At 46.2% G+C, this 17,991-nt stretch overlaps 1 protein-coding gene across 2 annotated transcripts in view; it reads left to right on the top strand.

Moving 5' to 3' along the window:
* Positions 1-1,602: 1,602 nt before the first annotated feature.
* Positions 1,603-17,991, top strand: part of COL11A1 (collagen type XI alpha 1 chain) — a 190,275-nt gene continuing 173,886 nt past the window's right edge. For both annotated transcript variants that reach the window (XM_066246823.1, XM_066246824.1), the window contains exon 1: positions 1,603-1,886. In XM_066246823.1, coding sequence (XP_066102920.1) covers positions 1,781-1,886 — 106 coding nt within the window. In that variant the 5' untranslated portion in view covers positions 1,603-1,780. The remainder of the gene's footprint in view (positions 1,887-17,991) is intronic.

Here is a 17,991-nt window from a genome sequence, read left to right on the forward strand (position 1 = left end):
TTTTCAGTTGCTTCTCTCACTTTATTATGCATCGTAAGCGATATACGTTGGGCCTCAAGCTAGTCTCTGAACACCTTCCAACTCTTAAGCCACATTAATAGATTCTAATTAATCAGATGAGCCATGAAGTCCCATTTCATAACTCATAGAAATTTGGGTTCCTAACGATCGTGGACCAGTGCGCCTCATCAATTTGGCTGGGAACTCTTAAACGCTGAAATCTCTCGAGGAGTCCGCAGAGGCCCTCAGCCCCAAGCTTCCAGTCCTTGTCAACGGGAGAATGTATTCATCCACTCAACACATCTCCTGGCACCTGCATGCTGGCACCTTGTTGGGCTGCTTCCCAGAACTCTGTTGAGAGAGACACTTTAGGCAACGTTAGGGAACAGGGAAGGAGCCAACAAGACGTGGGAAAACGTGACCAGGGAGTCTGTGTTCCAGGCTGCAGTGGATTACTGGGAGGAAGGGTTATGGGAGGACTCTAGCAAGCTACCCCTCGTCACTTTCCCTGTGGAGTGGGCATGTTTGCAGCTCCCCAGGCCCTTGATGAGGAGCTGTGAGCCCGGAGACGCTTGGAGATCTCTGCTGGCCGAGCCAGGGCAGAATCCGCTGGGAAATTAGATCACCAACCCCCTCACCTTACTGTCAGCTGCCAGGCGTTTTCCCCTCCCCCTCCCTCACGACCCTCTCAATTAAGCCCGTGCAGAATTTAAACAAGTAAGAGAAAAACCTGTCAGTTTCAGAGCTCAAAGGGGTGCTTTCCTATGAGATCACAGGTGTTGACCTTTAACCCTTGCTTCTAATGCCCGTTTAAAACAAAAAGCGCCCCGTGTCCCGGAGCACGCAGGGCCGGGAGCCGCCGGGTCCACGCCGCCGAGAGCAGCAGCCTCTGGCGCAAGGGGAAGGTGACGGCTGCCAGCCCAGGACTCCAGCGGTGCGGCGGCTCCGACGCCGGGCCCCGCCCCTCCCCCGCCGCCGACCGGGAGGCGGACAGACGGTGCGAGCAGACAAGTAGCTGTTTTTATTGAATACAGAAGCTCCTTGAAAACTCTGCGGGCTCCGGGGCTCTCCTGCCATTCCTTTCATTCCCAAAGCGCAGGAGCCAAGCACGCCCCCCCCCCCGCCCCGGAGCTCCCTCCCACCGCTTCCCGGGGCTTTGGGGAGCGGAGGGGGGAGGCGAGGCGCGAGTCGGTGGGGCCGCGAGGTGGGCTGGGCTTGCCTGGAGTCCCGGGGCCGGGGCCGGGCCCGAGGGGGCGGGCTCGGGCCGCGCGCGAGGCGTGTGATTGGGTCAGACCCTCGGCCGGCCTGTCAGTTCCGCGCGCGGCGAGGGAGGGGGGCGCACGAGGGGCGTGGGCGGGGAGGGGGCTGCCCGGGGCCGCTCGGCCAGCCCACTGACGGCATGAAGCCTTTAGGGGCGCGCAGTCCTCTCGGATTTTTTGGTTAAAGCCCCTTATCCGCCGTCAGTCTGAAAGCAGGGCCCCGCGGAGAACAGATCGGAGGGTCCCAGCCGGCGGGGGCCAAGCGAGAGGGGGAGGAGGGGGCGAGAGACAGGAAGGAAACAAACCATCCCATTTAAAAGCAAAAAAAAAAAAAAAGAAGAAAAAAAAAGAAAAAGAAAAAGCCCTCTGGTTTTCTTATTTTATTTTTTCCTGCTCCGCGCTCCCTCCCCAATGGCTGTGTAGCATACATCCCCGACGCTACCTCGGGAAGGGACGAAGCCGGTGCGCCTGGGCAGTCTCGTGGGGCCGAGCTCACATTTGCGAGTGCGGGGCGCGCGGAGATGGAGCGGTGGTCCTCCAGGTGGAAGACGAAACGGTGGTTGTGGGACCTCACCGTCACAGCCCTCGTCTTGACTTTCCTCTTCCAGCCCCGAGAGGTCAGAGGAGGTAAGAACACGGGGACTTGGGGAGGTGGGCGACTGCCGTCGGTCTTTCTCATCCTGCGCCCCTCCCCCTCTGCGCCCCCTCCCCCCACCCATCCAAAAAAAAAAAAAAAAAAACTAAATAAAATCCAGATTGCAGCTGCCACCAGGTTGGAAGTAAAGACTGGAGAGACAGAGAGGGAGAGAGAGAGATGGAGGTAGGCGGGACGGTAATGGGAGAAGAGGTTAGCAGGAAAACAGATCTGTCAGGCGCAGAGCCTGTTGAAATGTCCCTCGCTACTTTGCAGCGGCTTTGAAAAGAGGAAAAATATTACCGTGAACAACAAGGGCACTTGTACAGAGCTTTTGTTTCACGATCAGCCCTCAGACTGGCCCTTGGAACACATCTTCTGGTTTCTTCAGACTCGAGCTAATGGAAATATCTTTATTAGGGGGTGACCTGAGCCGAAAATATAGAGAGAGGGTATAAAATGAACCTTGATAAAGTCCTTTGTCTGGAATAAAGTGAGAAAAGGGGCTGTTTTACTTTCAGGGATATGAGAAAGCAAGGGGTGGGGTGGGGGGTTGAATTTAGAAGACTGAACACTTTGTGTGTGGCATTTCGGTGAGATTTTAAGTGCGCGGTGTGTGGGGGAATTGGCAGGTTATAAGGAACGGGTTGAAGAAAGGGAGAACGCTCTTCCCCGAATTTCAGCCCCCTCCTCTCCACCGGGGGCCCCCCACTCCCTAGCCCCCCCCCACCGCACCCCTTCTTTCAGGTTGGACGTGCAGTTCTGGTGGAGAATGATGAAACTGGCCGACACATGGGCCGGGGGCGGAGAAAGAAGGTGGGGAGGGCCGAGGAGGGGGCGAAGGCCGGGGCGGGAGGAGAGAGGTAAGGAAAAGTTCCTACGTGGCAGCAGCAGCTCTTCCAGGAGCAGACCTGTCGGGGAGACCGAGCGCCCGCAGCCCTGTCAGGACCCGGGGAGGGAGAGCGCCCGGCCTCCTCCCTCCGCCCCCGCCCCTTCCCGCCCCTTCCCGCGGAGAAGGCATCTGGCCGGAGCGGTCCGTTAGGTGCCGCAGACACGGCTGGCGGGAGACCGCCTTGGGAGAGCGCAGGGAGCCCAAACTGCCGAGAGGAGAAAAGCGAGCTTTGTTTCCAAGGGCACCGAGCGGCGGGGGGTACGCAGGAGGGTGGCGAGGATTGGCTGAGGGCGAGAGGGATTGTCCACCCCGACCGCGAGCGCGCAGGCTGTAGCAGAAACCTGAGTCTGGCCGCCCCGGTGGATGCCAAGATCTGAGTTCTCCCTAATGGGACTTGGCGCTCCCCGAGGCCGGACTCTTCGAAACCAGGTCTGTTGTATTCCTTTCCCTACGCTCGCCGGCCTTCACCTTGCTGGGCCGCAGGCCGCGTGGGATTCTTCCTCGGTGCAGCTCGCGCCCTTGCTGCGGACCGTCCGGCCCGGCCCGGCCCGGCCCGAGCCTCTGGAGGACCGTCTTTGCATTTTAAGAGTTATGCCAATGATATCGAGTCGAGTGGTTCGTTTCTAACCCCTGGTCAGGGGTACATAGTGGAGACTTTGAAAGTGGAATCCATCCAAAGTTTGCATTTTACCTTGGGTACCTGGTCCCTGGCGGGATTGGTCATTCTGTCCGCCGTTCTGCCCTCTGCTGGTTTTGTGTATTATTTGGGATCGGAGCATGGGTTTAGCAAGAGAGGCCTCTTAAACTCCTCACTCCAGGGATAGTAGGGAAGGACCCTCCATGTGAGGGTACATGATTTCTTCTGCGTGCCCCATACATAAGTGGACAAAAGGATCCTAATGGCAGCTATATATTTAAAAATATTAGACACTCAGGCTTTCCTCAATGAAAGGTGCAATATAAACCCAAGAGAAACCACCGTAGGCATATTCAGGGTTAGAGGTATATGTATCTTTTCCTCCCAAGTTCTAAGGATGGCGGAACGTTCTGATTCCTCCCCTTGTAATGCACCATCCCTCTGCACCTAGCCACATACCTGAGACACCGTCACACCAACACCCCACGACCACAGCGAATAAGGGACGGAAAAAGAACCGTCCCCATGATTACGAGGACCAAGTAATGCGAGAGATAGCCGAGTGTGAGGGTCCTGTGTTGTTCCTGTTTGTCCTTTCTGATGAAGTGTCTTGAAAGGTGTGTGATTGTTTAGACTGTCATATTGTAAAATGTGGCATTTGTTCAACCAAGTTGCTTGCTGCTTAGTGGGAAGCTGGCTATTTACTTAAACCTCCTTGTAGGCATCCTGCCCTCTTTATAAACTTCAGAAAGGACATAATAGTATCTTAATGCTTAGAAGGAAACACTGGCCTGAATCATCAATTGGTAAAGGAGCCCAATGTCCAGTTCTCGTATGGATCTTTAGATTTGCAGTTGAAAAAAGCAAGGAAGATTTGATTCCAGGTTCTAATGAACGTGTTTTGGACTAGAATTATGCTATCATGTATTGATTTCACTGGGATGCGGCGGTGTGATTTGGTTGCTAAACCCAAAAGTGACTTAAAACAGGCTACTTTCATCTAACGTTTGTATTTCTGGGATTAAAAGTATTACAGCCTTAAGGAGTCCATAATACATTAGACTCTGAAGACAGTGTAGTGAGGATCCTGAATTGTCTAATCTAACCTGCCAGAGAAAAGTTCCTGGATGAATGGACGAAGAGGACGTTTATGGTCTCACAGTTAGGATTTCACTTTGCAGATCTGAACACTCTAACTTGGCAATCTTTTAACATATTTCTTCAGAATATATAGTATATAATATGGTTTATATGAAAGTGTTTTTATAAACTTATATTTTATAAAACTTATGTTAGCTTCATTTTTGGCTTGCGGTACCCAAACATGTTTTATCTCAGAAATGTATGGGATGCTCTGTCAGTTAGTTCACCAGTTATAATAGATAGGACCTGAGCTTTACCTGGGCTCTATATTGACTACCCCGGGCTTGTGTTAGGACAGGTGGTTTTATGAGTTTCTAACGTGAGTTAAGCTATCCTTGAGTACTGAGAAAAACATCTAATTAAATATATATATATATATATATTTTATTAATTAAAGTGGTATTCAGTTTTTGGTGGTTAAGCCAACACTGTTCTTGCAAAAGGTTGATTAACTTTCTGAGAAGCTCGCAGAGCCTGTGAGCAGTTGGGAGTGAGCCCGGCCGGTTGTTGTTCTGAGTGCCCGGGATCAGCAGGTGAAATGGTCCTGGCTTCCAGGGCCTGTGGCGAATCCATCTTTGCAAAGAGATCAAGTTCGTCCGAATTTTTGCTGACTCAGAAATCAGTTAGAAGATCAGATACACTTCAGATAATAAACGGAGTATCCGCTAGGATTATTATTAATGTCTTCCACTTGTTTTTGAAATCAAAATTGACAAAGTTTGGGGTAGAGAAACAATAAAGAGAAATAGGCATCTTGTGCAAGGCGTCTCCCTGCCTGTTGTATGCAGGTGGCCTCGGTATAGGTGGGGTGTGTGTGTGCGTGTGTGTGTGTGTGCGCGCGCGCGTGTGTGCGTGTGCGCCTGTGTGCGTGCGTGTGTGCGTGTGTGTGCATTTGTGTGTGTGTTTAGTGAATTAAAGACACATGCACAAAGTTGTATGTTGTAAATTGAGTTTATTGATATCTTAAAGTGATGGTGCACTTCATAATACTTAACAGAAAGTCTACTTTATAAAAATTACTCTCTAAGTGGTATTCTCATAATTGTCAATAAAGTTAAACAGTTGTAAAATGAGAAATGTATATACCTAGACAGTATGATTGCTCACACTGTATTAATTTTTTTTAGGTTTGTGTTTGCCTCAATTTGTGACTAAAATAGGAGCACATTTATTTAAGTTAGCCCCAAAATATAGCAAGGCAAACATGAACCCCTTTTCAGACTTGTGGATAGGATTTTTGACCAAAAATGAATAAATAAATAAACAAATAAAAGAAATCTAAATACTCCTTCTAAAAAATTATTTTTTAAAAAAATTAACAATCCTTTTTTATTTAGACAATTTTAACAGGGTGACATTGATTAATTAGGGTACATAGATTCAGAGAAAACACCTCCAGGTCATTTTGCTATTTGATTATGTTGCATACCCATCACCTAAAGTCAAATTGTCTTCCGTCACCTTCTATTTGGTTTTCTTTGTGCCCCTCCCTTCCCCCAACCTCTTCCTCTCCTCCCTTTTTTTTCTGGGACAAATTCTCTTCATTCAATGTACTGAAGTGCTACCTATTTAAGAAGGACAGATAAACTCAAACCAAGCTGCTTTGAGGGTGTCTGCTATAAAAAGCTGAATTTTTCAAAGGAAGAAAAGGTGTCTAGATTTTTAAGGGAATGCGTGATATAGAAATTACAGAACTTGCTTCTCTATATAGCACCTTCTTACTTTACTAATGGGGAAACTGAGGCACAGACAAGTTAGCAGAATACTCTTTCATCAAGACATACAAATATTCTTATAATATTCTAAAAGAGTAGGGTGAAGGGCAGCAATAGTGTGGAAAATAACTTTAAAATATATATAATGGTCTGGTACTTTATGGAATGAACTTAAATGCTTGCTGGAGGGAGGAGTGAGAAGGTAGCTTAGGTGAAAATGATCGATTTAAAGAAAATTGAATAGGAAGCAGTTATAGAATGCACTTAAAAATTTCTCAATTTCCTGAGTTCTGAGACAAGAAATTTTTGATCAGTTGTATTGTAAACATACCTAATTGTGTGATTCTGTTAGATTATCTGTATCGGAATGGGAAGGGTAATAGTTTGTAAAATGTTATTGTATCTATTTGTGGCTGGATTAAGAATCTAGGTTTTTATCCTCTCTAACGTTGTTACTAAGGGAGCCAGGCACAACTGGGAAATTTTTAGAAGCCAAGAAAATTATATATTTATTTTACCTAAGGCAAATAATGTCAAATTTCTATGCTTTTCATGTGGACTGGATGATTTCTACTTTATATAATTATATGGCTTTTATTGATAAGTCAATTAATGAATTATTATTTGGTATGGGTTGTTTCGTAGATTTTTTTATTTTTATGTTTTGGACAAGTGGTCATCTTTGGAAAATAGAGCACTTAATGCACATTCTGAGTGAAGTTTTTCTTTGGCTTGTCAAAGCATCTTGATACGCCATAGACGCCTCTTACCTTAGGTATAAATAAATGCAGGGTCAGTTTATAGGGAAGTACTCCCTCTCAGTGGGCTACTGCGATATTTGCTGTGCTGACGCCATACGGTGGAGCTAGTATTTCTACTAGATGAAGTGTTTTCCTGGTTGTTGTTTTTTTTTTTTTTTTAGGGCAAAGCCGTCCCTGTCCTTGGGGTCCTGAGGAAGGTCCCATGCAAGCCAACATTACACTCCTAATCTACCTAACAATTCATATAAACATAGGGTTTTGTCCGTGCGAGCCACCCTCATCATTTTGTCTAATCATTCCTGATTGTATCTAGGTCTTTAAAAGCCAGAACTCTCTTGTATCCTAAGTGCACTTTTCTTTCCTCCCGACCTTTGGGGGAATAATTAAGGGCAGGTGACGCATTCATTAGGCATTCAAGGCTCCCGAAGTGGGGCCTGGGAGCTGCTCTGCGTTTGGGTTTTCACTCCTCCACTTCCCTCCTTTAATTCTGGGGAAATGTGACCTGAGCTGGGGGCTCTGGGAGGAAACCAGGCTTTTTTTTTCTTTTTTTTGACCATTGAAGTTTTGTTCCTTCGCAAAGAGGGGAGGGAGGGATACACAGATGCTATACAATGTTGCAATGTTCTTGCCTTCTTTCTTTCCACTCTTTCCCGGGAGGGTCAACTTGAAATGCAACTTTCCCTGTAGCTCTTTCTACACTAGGATGCCTTCCCCGTCTTTGGGCTTTTTTTGTCCTAATCTTGCAATTTAATTCAGAACCTGAAGATTTTTTTGTTTTGATTTTTTTTCCATTTTACACTGCTGTCTGTATTCTAATGCACCTAGTATATTTATTTTTCCTTTCAAAATCATAATATGGTTTTATGTGTATAGGTTAATGTTTGTTATTTTTAAATTTCTGCTTGCAGTTGCATTAGAGCTGAACATGAATAATACTAGCTGGAAGAGAAGATGAAAGTCAATTTTAAAGTGATTTAGTGAGCACTATCTATTTATCAGCTGCAGTCTTTGGCCTACTACTGGCTTGGCTAGTGGTTCTTTAGACATTGGCTGATCACCAGACCTACTGTTATCTGGTAAAATAAACTCTTTGCTTGCTGCGCATGGAATCAGAGACAGTGCTATTAATTTAGGAGAAAGGACTCGGAGAAAAGAAAGGTTATCATATTTCAGAGTAAGAGACCAGCTTAAATACGGCTGGACAATTGAGAACTAAACAAACCCGTGTAAAAGTGCTTTCGCACAATCAACTTTTGCAATCCCCTCAAACCTTTTTTTTTTTTCCTTAAAAAGCATTTCTTTCTTATTTCAACCAAATTTAAATTGCTCCTGAATGGCCCTGTACTGTACAGACCAATGAAGGTCCCTATTCACAGACCCTGGACGCATAGGGTGTCAGAGAAGCTTCCTTCCTCTGTCTGACTGGTGAGCTGACATCCGGCCCTAAAGGAGTGAACCCTGCACGGGACGGGGTAGCTGCCCTTCCATCCTCGCCCAGATTTGCACCATTTCCTGAAAGGAAGACAGCCAGAAAGAAGGGTGGTTGCAGTTCCTGATGAAGCTAGTAAGATGCTGTGGACTAGAGTGCAGTCGGGCTTTGTGCCCCTGCATAGCTCTGCAGGGGGTGGGGATGAGGGGCCACAGCGTGGGTGGTACCCCGACCCCTCTCTTCAGACGGGGGCCTGGCGGGAGGGCTCCACCTGCTCACCCACCATCGCACTTCTCCTTGGATACCGATGTGGCTTCCCCGTATCTCGTTGGTTGTGAGGATAACTGCATTGTCTGAATGGCCTAGCATGGATTAGTGTGCCCTTCAGAATGGCCCGCCACTTTCCACCTGCTACCACAATACAGGTGGGTGTCCACAGTATGGGCGGGTGTCCACAGTACATGCGGGTGTCCACAGTACAGGTGAGTGTCCACAGTATAGGCAGATGACCACAGTACAGGCGGGTGTCCACAGTACAGGCGGATGACCACAGTACAGGCGGGTGTCCACAGTACAGGCGGGTATCCACAGTACAGGCGAGTGTCCATAGTACAGGCGAGTGTCCATAGTACAGGCGGATGACCACATTATAGGCGAGTGTCCACAGTATAGGTGAATGACCACAGTACAGGCAGGTGTCCACAGTACAGGCAGGTGTCCACAGTACAGGCGGGTGTCCACAGTACAGGCAAGTGTCCACAGTACAGGCGGATATCCACAGTACAGGCAGATGACCACAGTATAGGCGGGTGTCCACAGTACAGGCGGATGACCACAGTACGGGCGGATGACCACAGTACAGGCAGATGACCACAGTACGGGCAGGTGTCCACAGTACGGGCAGATATCCACAGTACAGACGAGTGTCCATAGTACAGGCAGATGACCACAGTACAGGCAGGTGTCCACAGTACAGGCGGATATCCACAGTACAGGCGAGTGTCCATAGTACAGACCAGTGTCCATAGTACAGGCGGATGACCACAGTATAGGCGAGTGTCCACAGTGCAGGCGGATGACCACAGTACGGGTGGGTGTCCACAGTACAGGCGGATGACCACAGTACAGGCGGGTGTCCACAGTACAGGCGGATGACCACAGTACAGGCAGGTGTCCACAGTACAGGCGGGTGTCCACAGTATGGGTGGGTGTCCTCAGTACAGGCAGATATCCACAGTACAGGTGGATGACCACAGTACAGGCAGGTATTCACAGTACAGGCGGATGACCACAGTACAGGCAGGTGTCCACAGTACAGGTGGATATCCACAGTACAGGCAGGTGTCCACAGTACAGGTGGATATCCACAGTACAGGCAGGTGTCCACAGTACAGGCGGATATCCACAGTACAGGCGAGTGTCCATAGTACAGGCGGATGACCACAGTACAGGCAGGTATTCACAGTACAGGTGGGTGTCCACAATATGGGTGGGTGTCCACAGTACAGGTGGATGTCCACAGTACAGGCAGATGACCACAGTACAGGCGATGTCCACAGTACAGATGGGTGTCCACAGTATAGGCAGATGTCCACAGTATGGGAGGGTGTCCACAGTACAGGCAGGTGGCCATAGTACAGGTGGATGTTGATTGTACTACGATCCAGCTGTGAATGCACACTCATTGTGTACCAGTCCCTGTTGTGAGCACTTTTCTTAGAGACACTCATTTCTTTCTGACAACTGCTAATATTAAAATCTTCCTTTACCCATGAGGAAGTTAGCAGCGAAGTTAACCATCTTTCTAAGTCACACAGTGACTATGGTACAGACCCAGGACTTGAACCCACGCTGTCTTGCTTTTGATCACTATCCACAGCTTTCCTGACTTAGGTTATGATTACGGCACTGAGGGGTCTAATGTTAACATGCAGGTCATTCAGCAGTGCCGTGGTACACATCATGTTATTTGTGTGTATAACTTCAGTGTCCCCAAGGAGATCTCTAGAGAGGTCCTTGCAAAAAGGATGTTGTCATTCATGTAGCTCTTAAAAGTACGCTCAAATTCGGAGGGGGAGGCCATATCACACTTACCATTTATGGACCAACCTAAGTCCTAATGACAGTGGCAAAATCGAAGGGAGCCAGCAAATGTCACCTTGTTCCTTTGACTAAGGCAGCGGTTCTCAAACTTTTTGAAGTTGGGGCACATTTAAAAATCGTACAAATAATTGTAGGTGCACTATATACAAATTTATGAGAAATATATTATAATTAAGTCAAATATTAAGGAAAAAAATATAAAGTCCGAGGGGTGCTTTTATGGTAATTAAACAAAATAAATATGACAAAATTAAATTTATTCTGACATTAAAAAACATTTTTGTTACATTTTTTGAGTTATGCTTTTTAGAATTCATAAAAAAGAGAGGTTAAAAATAAAAAATATCAAAAATGTTATCTTTTTATATATATAGATACATTCTTAGTAAGATTTAGTAAATCCGGCAGGTCCTGGCACAAATGCGTTAAGTTTTTTCATTCTTGTGTTTATGAGAAACATGAGCCTGATGTGTCCTAGCAATTTCTTCAATGTTTGGGCATATATATGAAAGGCAAACTCTCATTTCCTCGTCAATACATTGAAGAAGTTCTCTCTTTTTACTCTTAATTGTGTTGAGTACAGAAAACCCCCACCATACATAATATCTTAACTTTATATCTAACAAAGGATAGAAGAAACTTGCCTCCAGTCTTTCCAGGGAACATGGGGGGTAGTGTAAACAATCCAGCACCACAGCTTAACAGCCTTTTGCAACCTAATCAGGCAAGTGAGGTGGGGGGTTGGGCAGACTGTCAATTTACAGACAATTCCCCACACCTCTGTCCCCCAAAAATCTAAACTCCAAAAACCCTGTTGGTGTTTTGGTCCCCAACAGGCACGTCCTTCTCTGGAATACCATAGGGCGCACCTGGAAACCTTCTAGGGTGCACTGGTGTGCCCTGGCACACACTTTGAGAACCGCTGGACTAAGTTAAGGAGACGTTGACAGCTGTATCTCTTGGCATCCGGGGTTCAGACTGGGGTTGGCATGGTTACATTGAGCAACAAGGACTGTTGCAAATTGCTGCCTGTTCTAATTGGGATCCATTGCAAAGAACAACAGGTCTTATTCCACTTTGCAGGACTGACGTATAGAAGTATGCTTATTACCTTCAGTATGAAAGTGTCAGAGCTGATGATCTAAAAAAGATGTTTGGAATATAATCTCCTGGGGAATAACTGAAAGATGCATGGTTGGCAACAAACAAAACAAAACCAAACCTCCCCTCACACGATCATTATCTTAAAATCACTAATTGATGTGTGAGTCTTCCTCTTGGAGTTGCTTGGGGTTAATGAATGTGGTTTCTGTCCGACTCAGGGGTCGTCAAACTTTTTATAAAAACCGCCCACTTTTGCAGTGCTGGTAGACCTGGTCCCTACCGTGCAACCAAACAGCGCCACGATTGGCCCATCATGAAAGCTGGAATGCCCACTAGTGGGCGGTAGGGACCAGGTTGACCAGCACTGCAAAAGTGGGCGGTTTTTATAAAAAGTTTGACGACCCCTGCAACAGGTTAAAATCTAGTTAACCTGGAGTGGCATATACAGTGACATCGTGTCACGTTGTTGGCAGTAATTAGGCCCCCACCCCACCCCCTCTCCCTTTCGCTGTCCCCATTCTCAGGAAGTGAATGAGTTGAGAATTCTCTCTAGCTTTCTTCATCTAGGGCAGTGGTCCCCAACCCTTTTTTGGGCCACGGACCGGTTTTAATGTCAGAAAATACTTTCATGGACCAGCCTTTAGGGTGGGACGGATAAATGCACAAAATAAAATTATGCGACTGGTGTAAAAACCGTAGTATATATTTTTAAATATAATTGTCAAACTTATGAGACAAGTGTCAAGAGCAAGTCTTAGACAGATGTAACAGAGGGAATCTGGTCATTTTTAAAAAATAAAACATGGTTCAGACTTAAATATAAATAAAACAAATAACGTTAAGTTATTTATTTTTTCTCTGTGGACTGGTACCAAATGGTCCACAGACCAGTACCGGTCTGCGGCCCGGGGATTGTGGACCACTGATCTAGGGGATACTTTTACACTTTCTCTCCAAAGATACCTCTTAATATCGGAAGCTTCTGATGGGCTTTTGACCTCCCTAGCTGGAGCTTTAGCGTGGTCATCTGGGAGAGGGGTGTTTCTGCTTCAGTAGCAACGTAACTCATCATTTCACTTGTCGACTGGTGGACGACTAACTTGAATCCAAGAATGAGGTCAATCTGTAGAAAGTAATACTTGGGGAAATTTGTCATACATTCATTTTTTTAAACTTTTACCTGTTTTGTATGCTATTAGGCATTTCTGATTTTGCTTACTGTTAGAAAGAGTGGCCTATCCATATTAACTGCTTTGTAATAATTTTAGTAAACTGATTGCTCATGTTAGAAAGTAGTTTGCAGGTCATGTGTAGAGTTCCATTACAGAGCTCCATCTTTAAGCAAGGAGTGAGTCTCAAAGACTTAATAGGACTGATAGTTGTAGAGTTGTTTTAGAAGAGAGTAGATATCTTTAATATCTTATTTCTATCCATCGCAAGTTTAGTTACACGGAAATCACTAGCATAGGCATTTTGATCTGTCCTGTTTAGTATGTCCCAAGCATGTGGAGCAAAGCCTGTCACAGAGTAAGCATTTGGTAAATATTTGTTGAATGAAGTGTGGGTGTTAGTTGTAGCTGTAATGAATTGCTCTTCAATAACCTAATGTCCTGAGTTGTGACATAAGATCATGTACATCAGTTATCACCAGTGTCTCGAGAAGTATATTGAACTGATTTTTTGTGGATATGATGGTGATTTCCTGTAAATGGCAGTCTATTCTGCCTCCAGGGAAGCTAGAATCTCCTCCCTAAACACTCCTAATCTGCTTTCCATGGCTGTTTTTTTTCTTTTTTGTATTTTTCTGAAGTGAGAAGCAGGGACACAGAGAGACAGACTCCTGCATGTGCCCAACTGGCATACACCCGGCATGCCCACCAGGGGCGATGCTCTGCCCATCTAGGGCATTGCTCTGCTGCAACTGGAGCCATTCAGCACTTGGGGTGGAGGCCGTGGAGCCATCCTCAGCACCCGGGCCAACTTTGTTCCAATGGAGCCTTGGCTGCAGGATGGGAAGAGAGAGAGAGAAAGGAGAAGGGGAAGAGTGGAGAAGCAGATGGACACTTCTTCTGTGTTCCCAGGCCGGGAATCAAACCCAGGACTTCCACACCCCAGAACAATGCTCTACCGTTGAGCCAACCAGCCAGGGCCTACCATGGCTTGCTTTTAACTCTAGCAGTACTTAGATATTATCTCCTCTAGGAAGTCCTCTCCTTGACCATGAATACTGGGCTGGTTGACCTTGCATAACATCCTAAAGCACAATCTATGTACTTCCTCCAAACTTGAACTTAACTACAGAGATTGCTGGTGCTAAAACGAGAGCAGGGGATGCACCTGTTTCATCTTCCTATAGGAGAAATTCTGGCATTGAGCACCCGACCTGCAGGATAACAGGTGGCTAGTAAATACTTACTGAATGCGTTAATGAACTCATCAGGAAGAAGATTTCACGGAAGTCAAGAAGGTAGGGGTTATCAGCCCTGGCTTGAGGTTTGGATCTTTTTCCATCCATCCCTGTGGTTTTTGATTGAGGCGATTTCATATGGAATTCGAGTGGTGTTTTCTGAAGCTCCACAGATAATTTTGATCCACAATCAAGGGTTTCTAAAACATCTGTAACAGGAAATAAGTATATACAAAATGGGAGGGGCCTTGTTATATGTTTGTATAACCAGAAGCAAAGTGATGTTATTTATCTGATCTGCAAATCATTTCATCCATGAATACTCTATTGCCTGACCAGGCAGTGGCGCAATGGATAGAGCGTCAGACTGGGATGTGGAGGACCCAGGTTCGAGACCCCAAGGTCACCAGCTTGAGCATAGGCTCATCTGGTTTGAGCAAAGCTCACCAGCTTGGACTCAAGGTCGCTAGCTTGAGCAAGGGGTTACTCGGTCTGCTGAAGGCCCGCGGTCAAGGCACATATGAGAAAGCAATCAATAAACAACTAAGGTGTCACAACAAAAAACTGATGATTGATGCTTCTCATCTCTCTCCATTCCTGTCTGTCTGTCCCTATCTATTCCTCTCTCTGACTCTCTCTCTGTCAAAATATAAATAATAAAAAAAAAAAACCCTATTGTCAAACAGCTGTGAACTGATGTGACTAGAGCAACTGATTATGATGTAGCTAATGCCTTCTAAACATCCCTCCTGTTCCTAGCATGGAGTAGAGTAAGTGAGGACTGCTCCCTTCAACATTACTGTCAAATGCTTGTACTGAAAGTAGGACTTTCGTGTTATCATGAACATTTTCACCAGTTTGGCTTCTTAGGAATCAGAAATGCCATACTTTTCAAATAACACACTCTCAGAGTTGTGATGTTATGTCTTTGTTCGACTTTCAGCTCAGCTCGGTGTCTATGAGACGAGGCAGTTCAGGACTGAGAGGCTATTCCGTAACTGCAGAAATTTAGTGACCCTGCTGTGCCCGTGCTGGGGCTCCGACAGAGTGCAGTCTGCTTTCAGGGAGTGTGTGTGTTTTTTAGGAGGGTGCTAAGGCCAGGCGAGTGGGCACACGGCTGCACTTTTCTGCACAGCATGAAGTCCCATGACTAATTAAAAAGTGGGGGTCTGCTTTGAGGACAGGGTTGGTGCAGACTTTGACATCTAGCCAGACCAGGCGGTTCCGATGGGTCGCAGACATTGATTGTATCCTCTGACAGATGAGCAGGGACCTGGGGCCCTGCTACTGTTTCTAGAACAGCCACCCCACTTTAATGTCACCCACAGTTCTCACTGATAATTAGTTCATTTAAGTCACACTGGATAGAGTTATGGCCTTCATGGACTAGAAAGATAGATGAATGGATACTCTTCCTATTTTGTAGGGGAGGATGTCACCCGCACGTGGGTACACACCGATAAACATCTGTTAGAAGACAGAGAAGTAGCTTAACATTTTTAAACCTTAAAATGCGATTGTTCTTGTTTTAACCCAATGGTAGGATGCTTTGGAACAGAAGTGGAGGATAGTGCTTTTTGTTTCTGAGGGTTAATATATTGGGCCAAGATCTCTCTTCTGATTATTTCAGAGAACAGAAATATTTATTGCAAGCATTTTTAAGTCATAATGATTTCTTTCAGGGAGGGTGGTATCAAACAAATTTTTCAAATAACCATGCCATTAAGCTAATTATAGCTTTAAGTAACACTGACAAGCTGTCAGCTCGCCGTCTTATTTCTACGCCAGATCTTTCCCCGAACCGCAGACTCGTATACTTACCTGCCTATTCAGCCATCTCCAGTGGAGTTTATTGAGTCACCTCCAAATCAGCATGCCCAAGTACCAGCACTGCAGCACTCTGCTCCCGGAACCTGTCCCTCTCACCATCTTTCCCGTCCCAGGCGGTGGCAGTGTCATCCGTGGCCATGTGCAAGTTCGACCTCTGAGACCTGGAGGCAGTTTAGGCTCACCTTTTTCTGTCGTACTCTGGGCCCAACCTGTCAGCACCTCCTGTCTGCACCGCATATATCTATGGTCTGACTCAGCAGAATATATCCACAGTCTGACTCAGCAGAATATATCCACAGTCTGACTCAGCACCACCTATATCCATGGTCTGACTCAGCAGAATATATCCACAGTCTGACTCAGCAGTTCCCCTCTCAGTCCGAGATAACACAGTCTCACATGGAGAAGATGGCAGTTGGGTAGTTAGTTCCTGTCTGCTCTCCGTTTCCGCTCCAGGGCACCTGTCGTCTGTTCTCAGCACAGAGCCATAGTGGTCTGGAAAATTAGTTCATGTCACTCCTGTCCCTTCCACTTGGGGGAATAAAAGGCCAGCCCCTTGTTCCCAAAGGGCCTGCACACTCTGCCTTCAACATACTCGCTCCTCTGACCTCATCTCTCAGACCGCTTTTATTTCCTTTGATGGAGACATACTTGTCTCCTTGCATTTTCTCCAGCCTCTGGGCCTGCTCCTACCACCGGGTCTTTGCACTTGCCGTTCCTCTCCTCGGAAGTCCTTTCTGTAAAGATAGCAGGCTAGAGGAGTGTGTATACCTTTCTAGAACACGCTCGAACGTCATCATTGACTGAAGCCCAGATGAGTTTTCTCACTTGCTGCCCAGCCCTCTCCAGCGCTTCCTGTACTGATTTGCTGAGATTTCCTTTTTCTCCCTGGTCCTCACCTAGTAGTTGTCGCTTATAGAAGACTAGTGTGTCCTGTTTAAATTGATATGAAATGTGGAATTAGATAATTTTGGGGTACAAATACCTTTTTGAATGATTTGAGCAACTTCTACACCACCACATCCATTACCCAGATGCTTCCCACAGTTTCTTTTTCTTCTTTTCCCCCTTCATTTTACATATTTAGACCTAGTCAATATGCAAGTCAAATACACATGTTAAAACCATGTTACTGATTTGATGGACGCCATGCGCATAGATTCAGTCATGTTGAGATAAGGTCATGAGAGTGTGTACTTGCCTCCTGGTCTCACAGAGCAATGGTGTGTGTTATTTAGCGAGCTGATGGGCGAGGTGTCCCCGGAGGAAGACCCAGAAAGCAGTGGCAGGTTAGATGCTGTCATGGGGATGTCCGCACATGCCGATACTCAAAGCAGACTCATTTCTCTTTCCTGTTCGATGCTACATCTGAGGCCCCATGCTGTAGGGGTCTCGCCCGGCCACGGGATCCACCAGAGTTAGAACGAGGAGCTGGCGGCAGCGTGTCCACTGCATTTGATTTTGATGGGATTCACACGGATCCCATTGGTTCTGCTTCAGAACACAGAACACAGGGTGGGGCCAAGGTCGGTTTACAGTTGTGAGCATGCAGAACGCAGTTTCTTCTTGCATTGCTTGTTGACTACTGTACTCTCTTCCAGAGAAACGACTGTAAACCTGTTTTATACCTATTCCACTCTGTAGTTTTCCCCCTGACCTTACCAGTTTTGAATTTCACTCTGCAGATTTTTTTTCCCTTTAAACAGGCATTTTCACTGAGTTGTAAGAAGCTACGTTCACATTTGATCACGAGGTTTCTGTTTTCTGCAACACTGTTCCCAATAGTCTTCCTGAGGTCTTGGCCTGATTAAATTAACCGTAAAAGTCCTAAGACCCCTGATAACCATGTTGTGTTGTCTTTGTCCACGCCAGCCCGAATTTGGTGCTCGTCTTTGTTTGACTATCAAAATCCCGTTTTTCCAAGAAGATGCCCATCGAAAACTTGAGCCTTACGCTTTTTTTTTTTTTTTCTGTTGGAAAATATATTTTCTAAACATAGGCTTAAATAGGCTTAAAAATGGCAAAACACTTAAATTTGTTGTAGAACACTTTTCGGGGAAAATAAACTCTGAACACT

The sequence above is a fragment of the Saccopteryx bilineata genome, chromosome 11, assembly GCF_036850765.1.
Source record: "Saccopteryx bilineata isolate mSacBil1 chromosome 11, mSacBil1_pri_phased_curated, whole genome shotgun sequence".
Lineage (NCBI taxonomy): Eukaryota > Metazoa > Chordata > Mammalia > Chiroptera > Emballonuridae > Saccopteryx > Saccopteryx bilineata.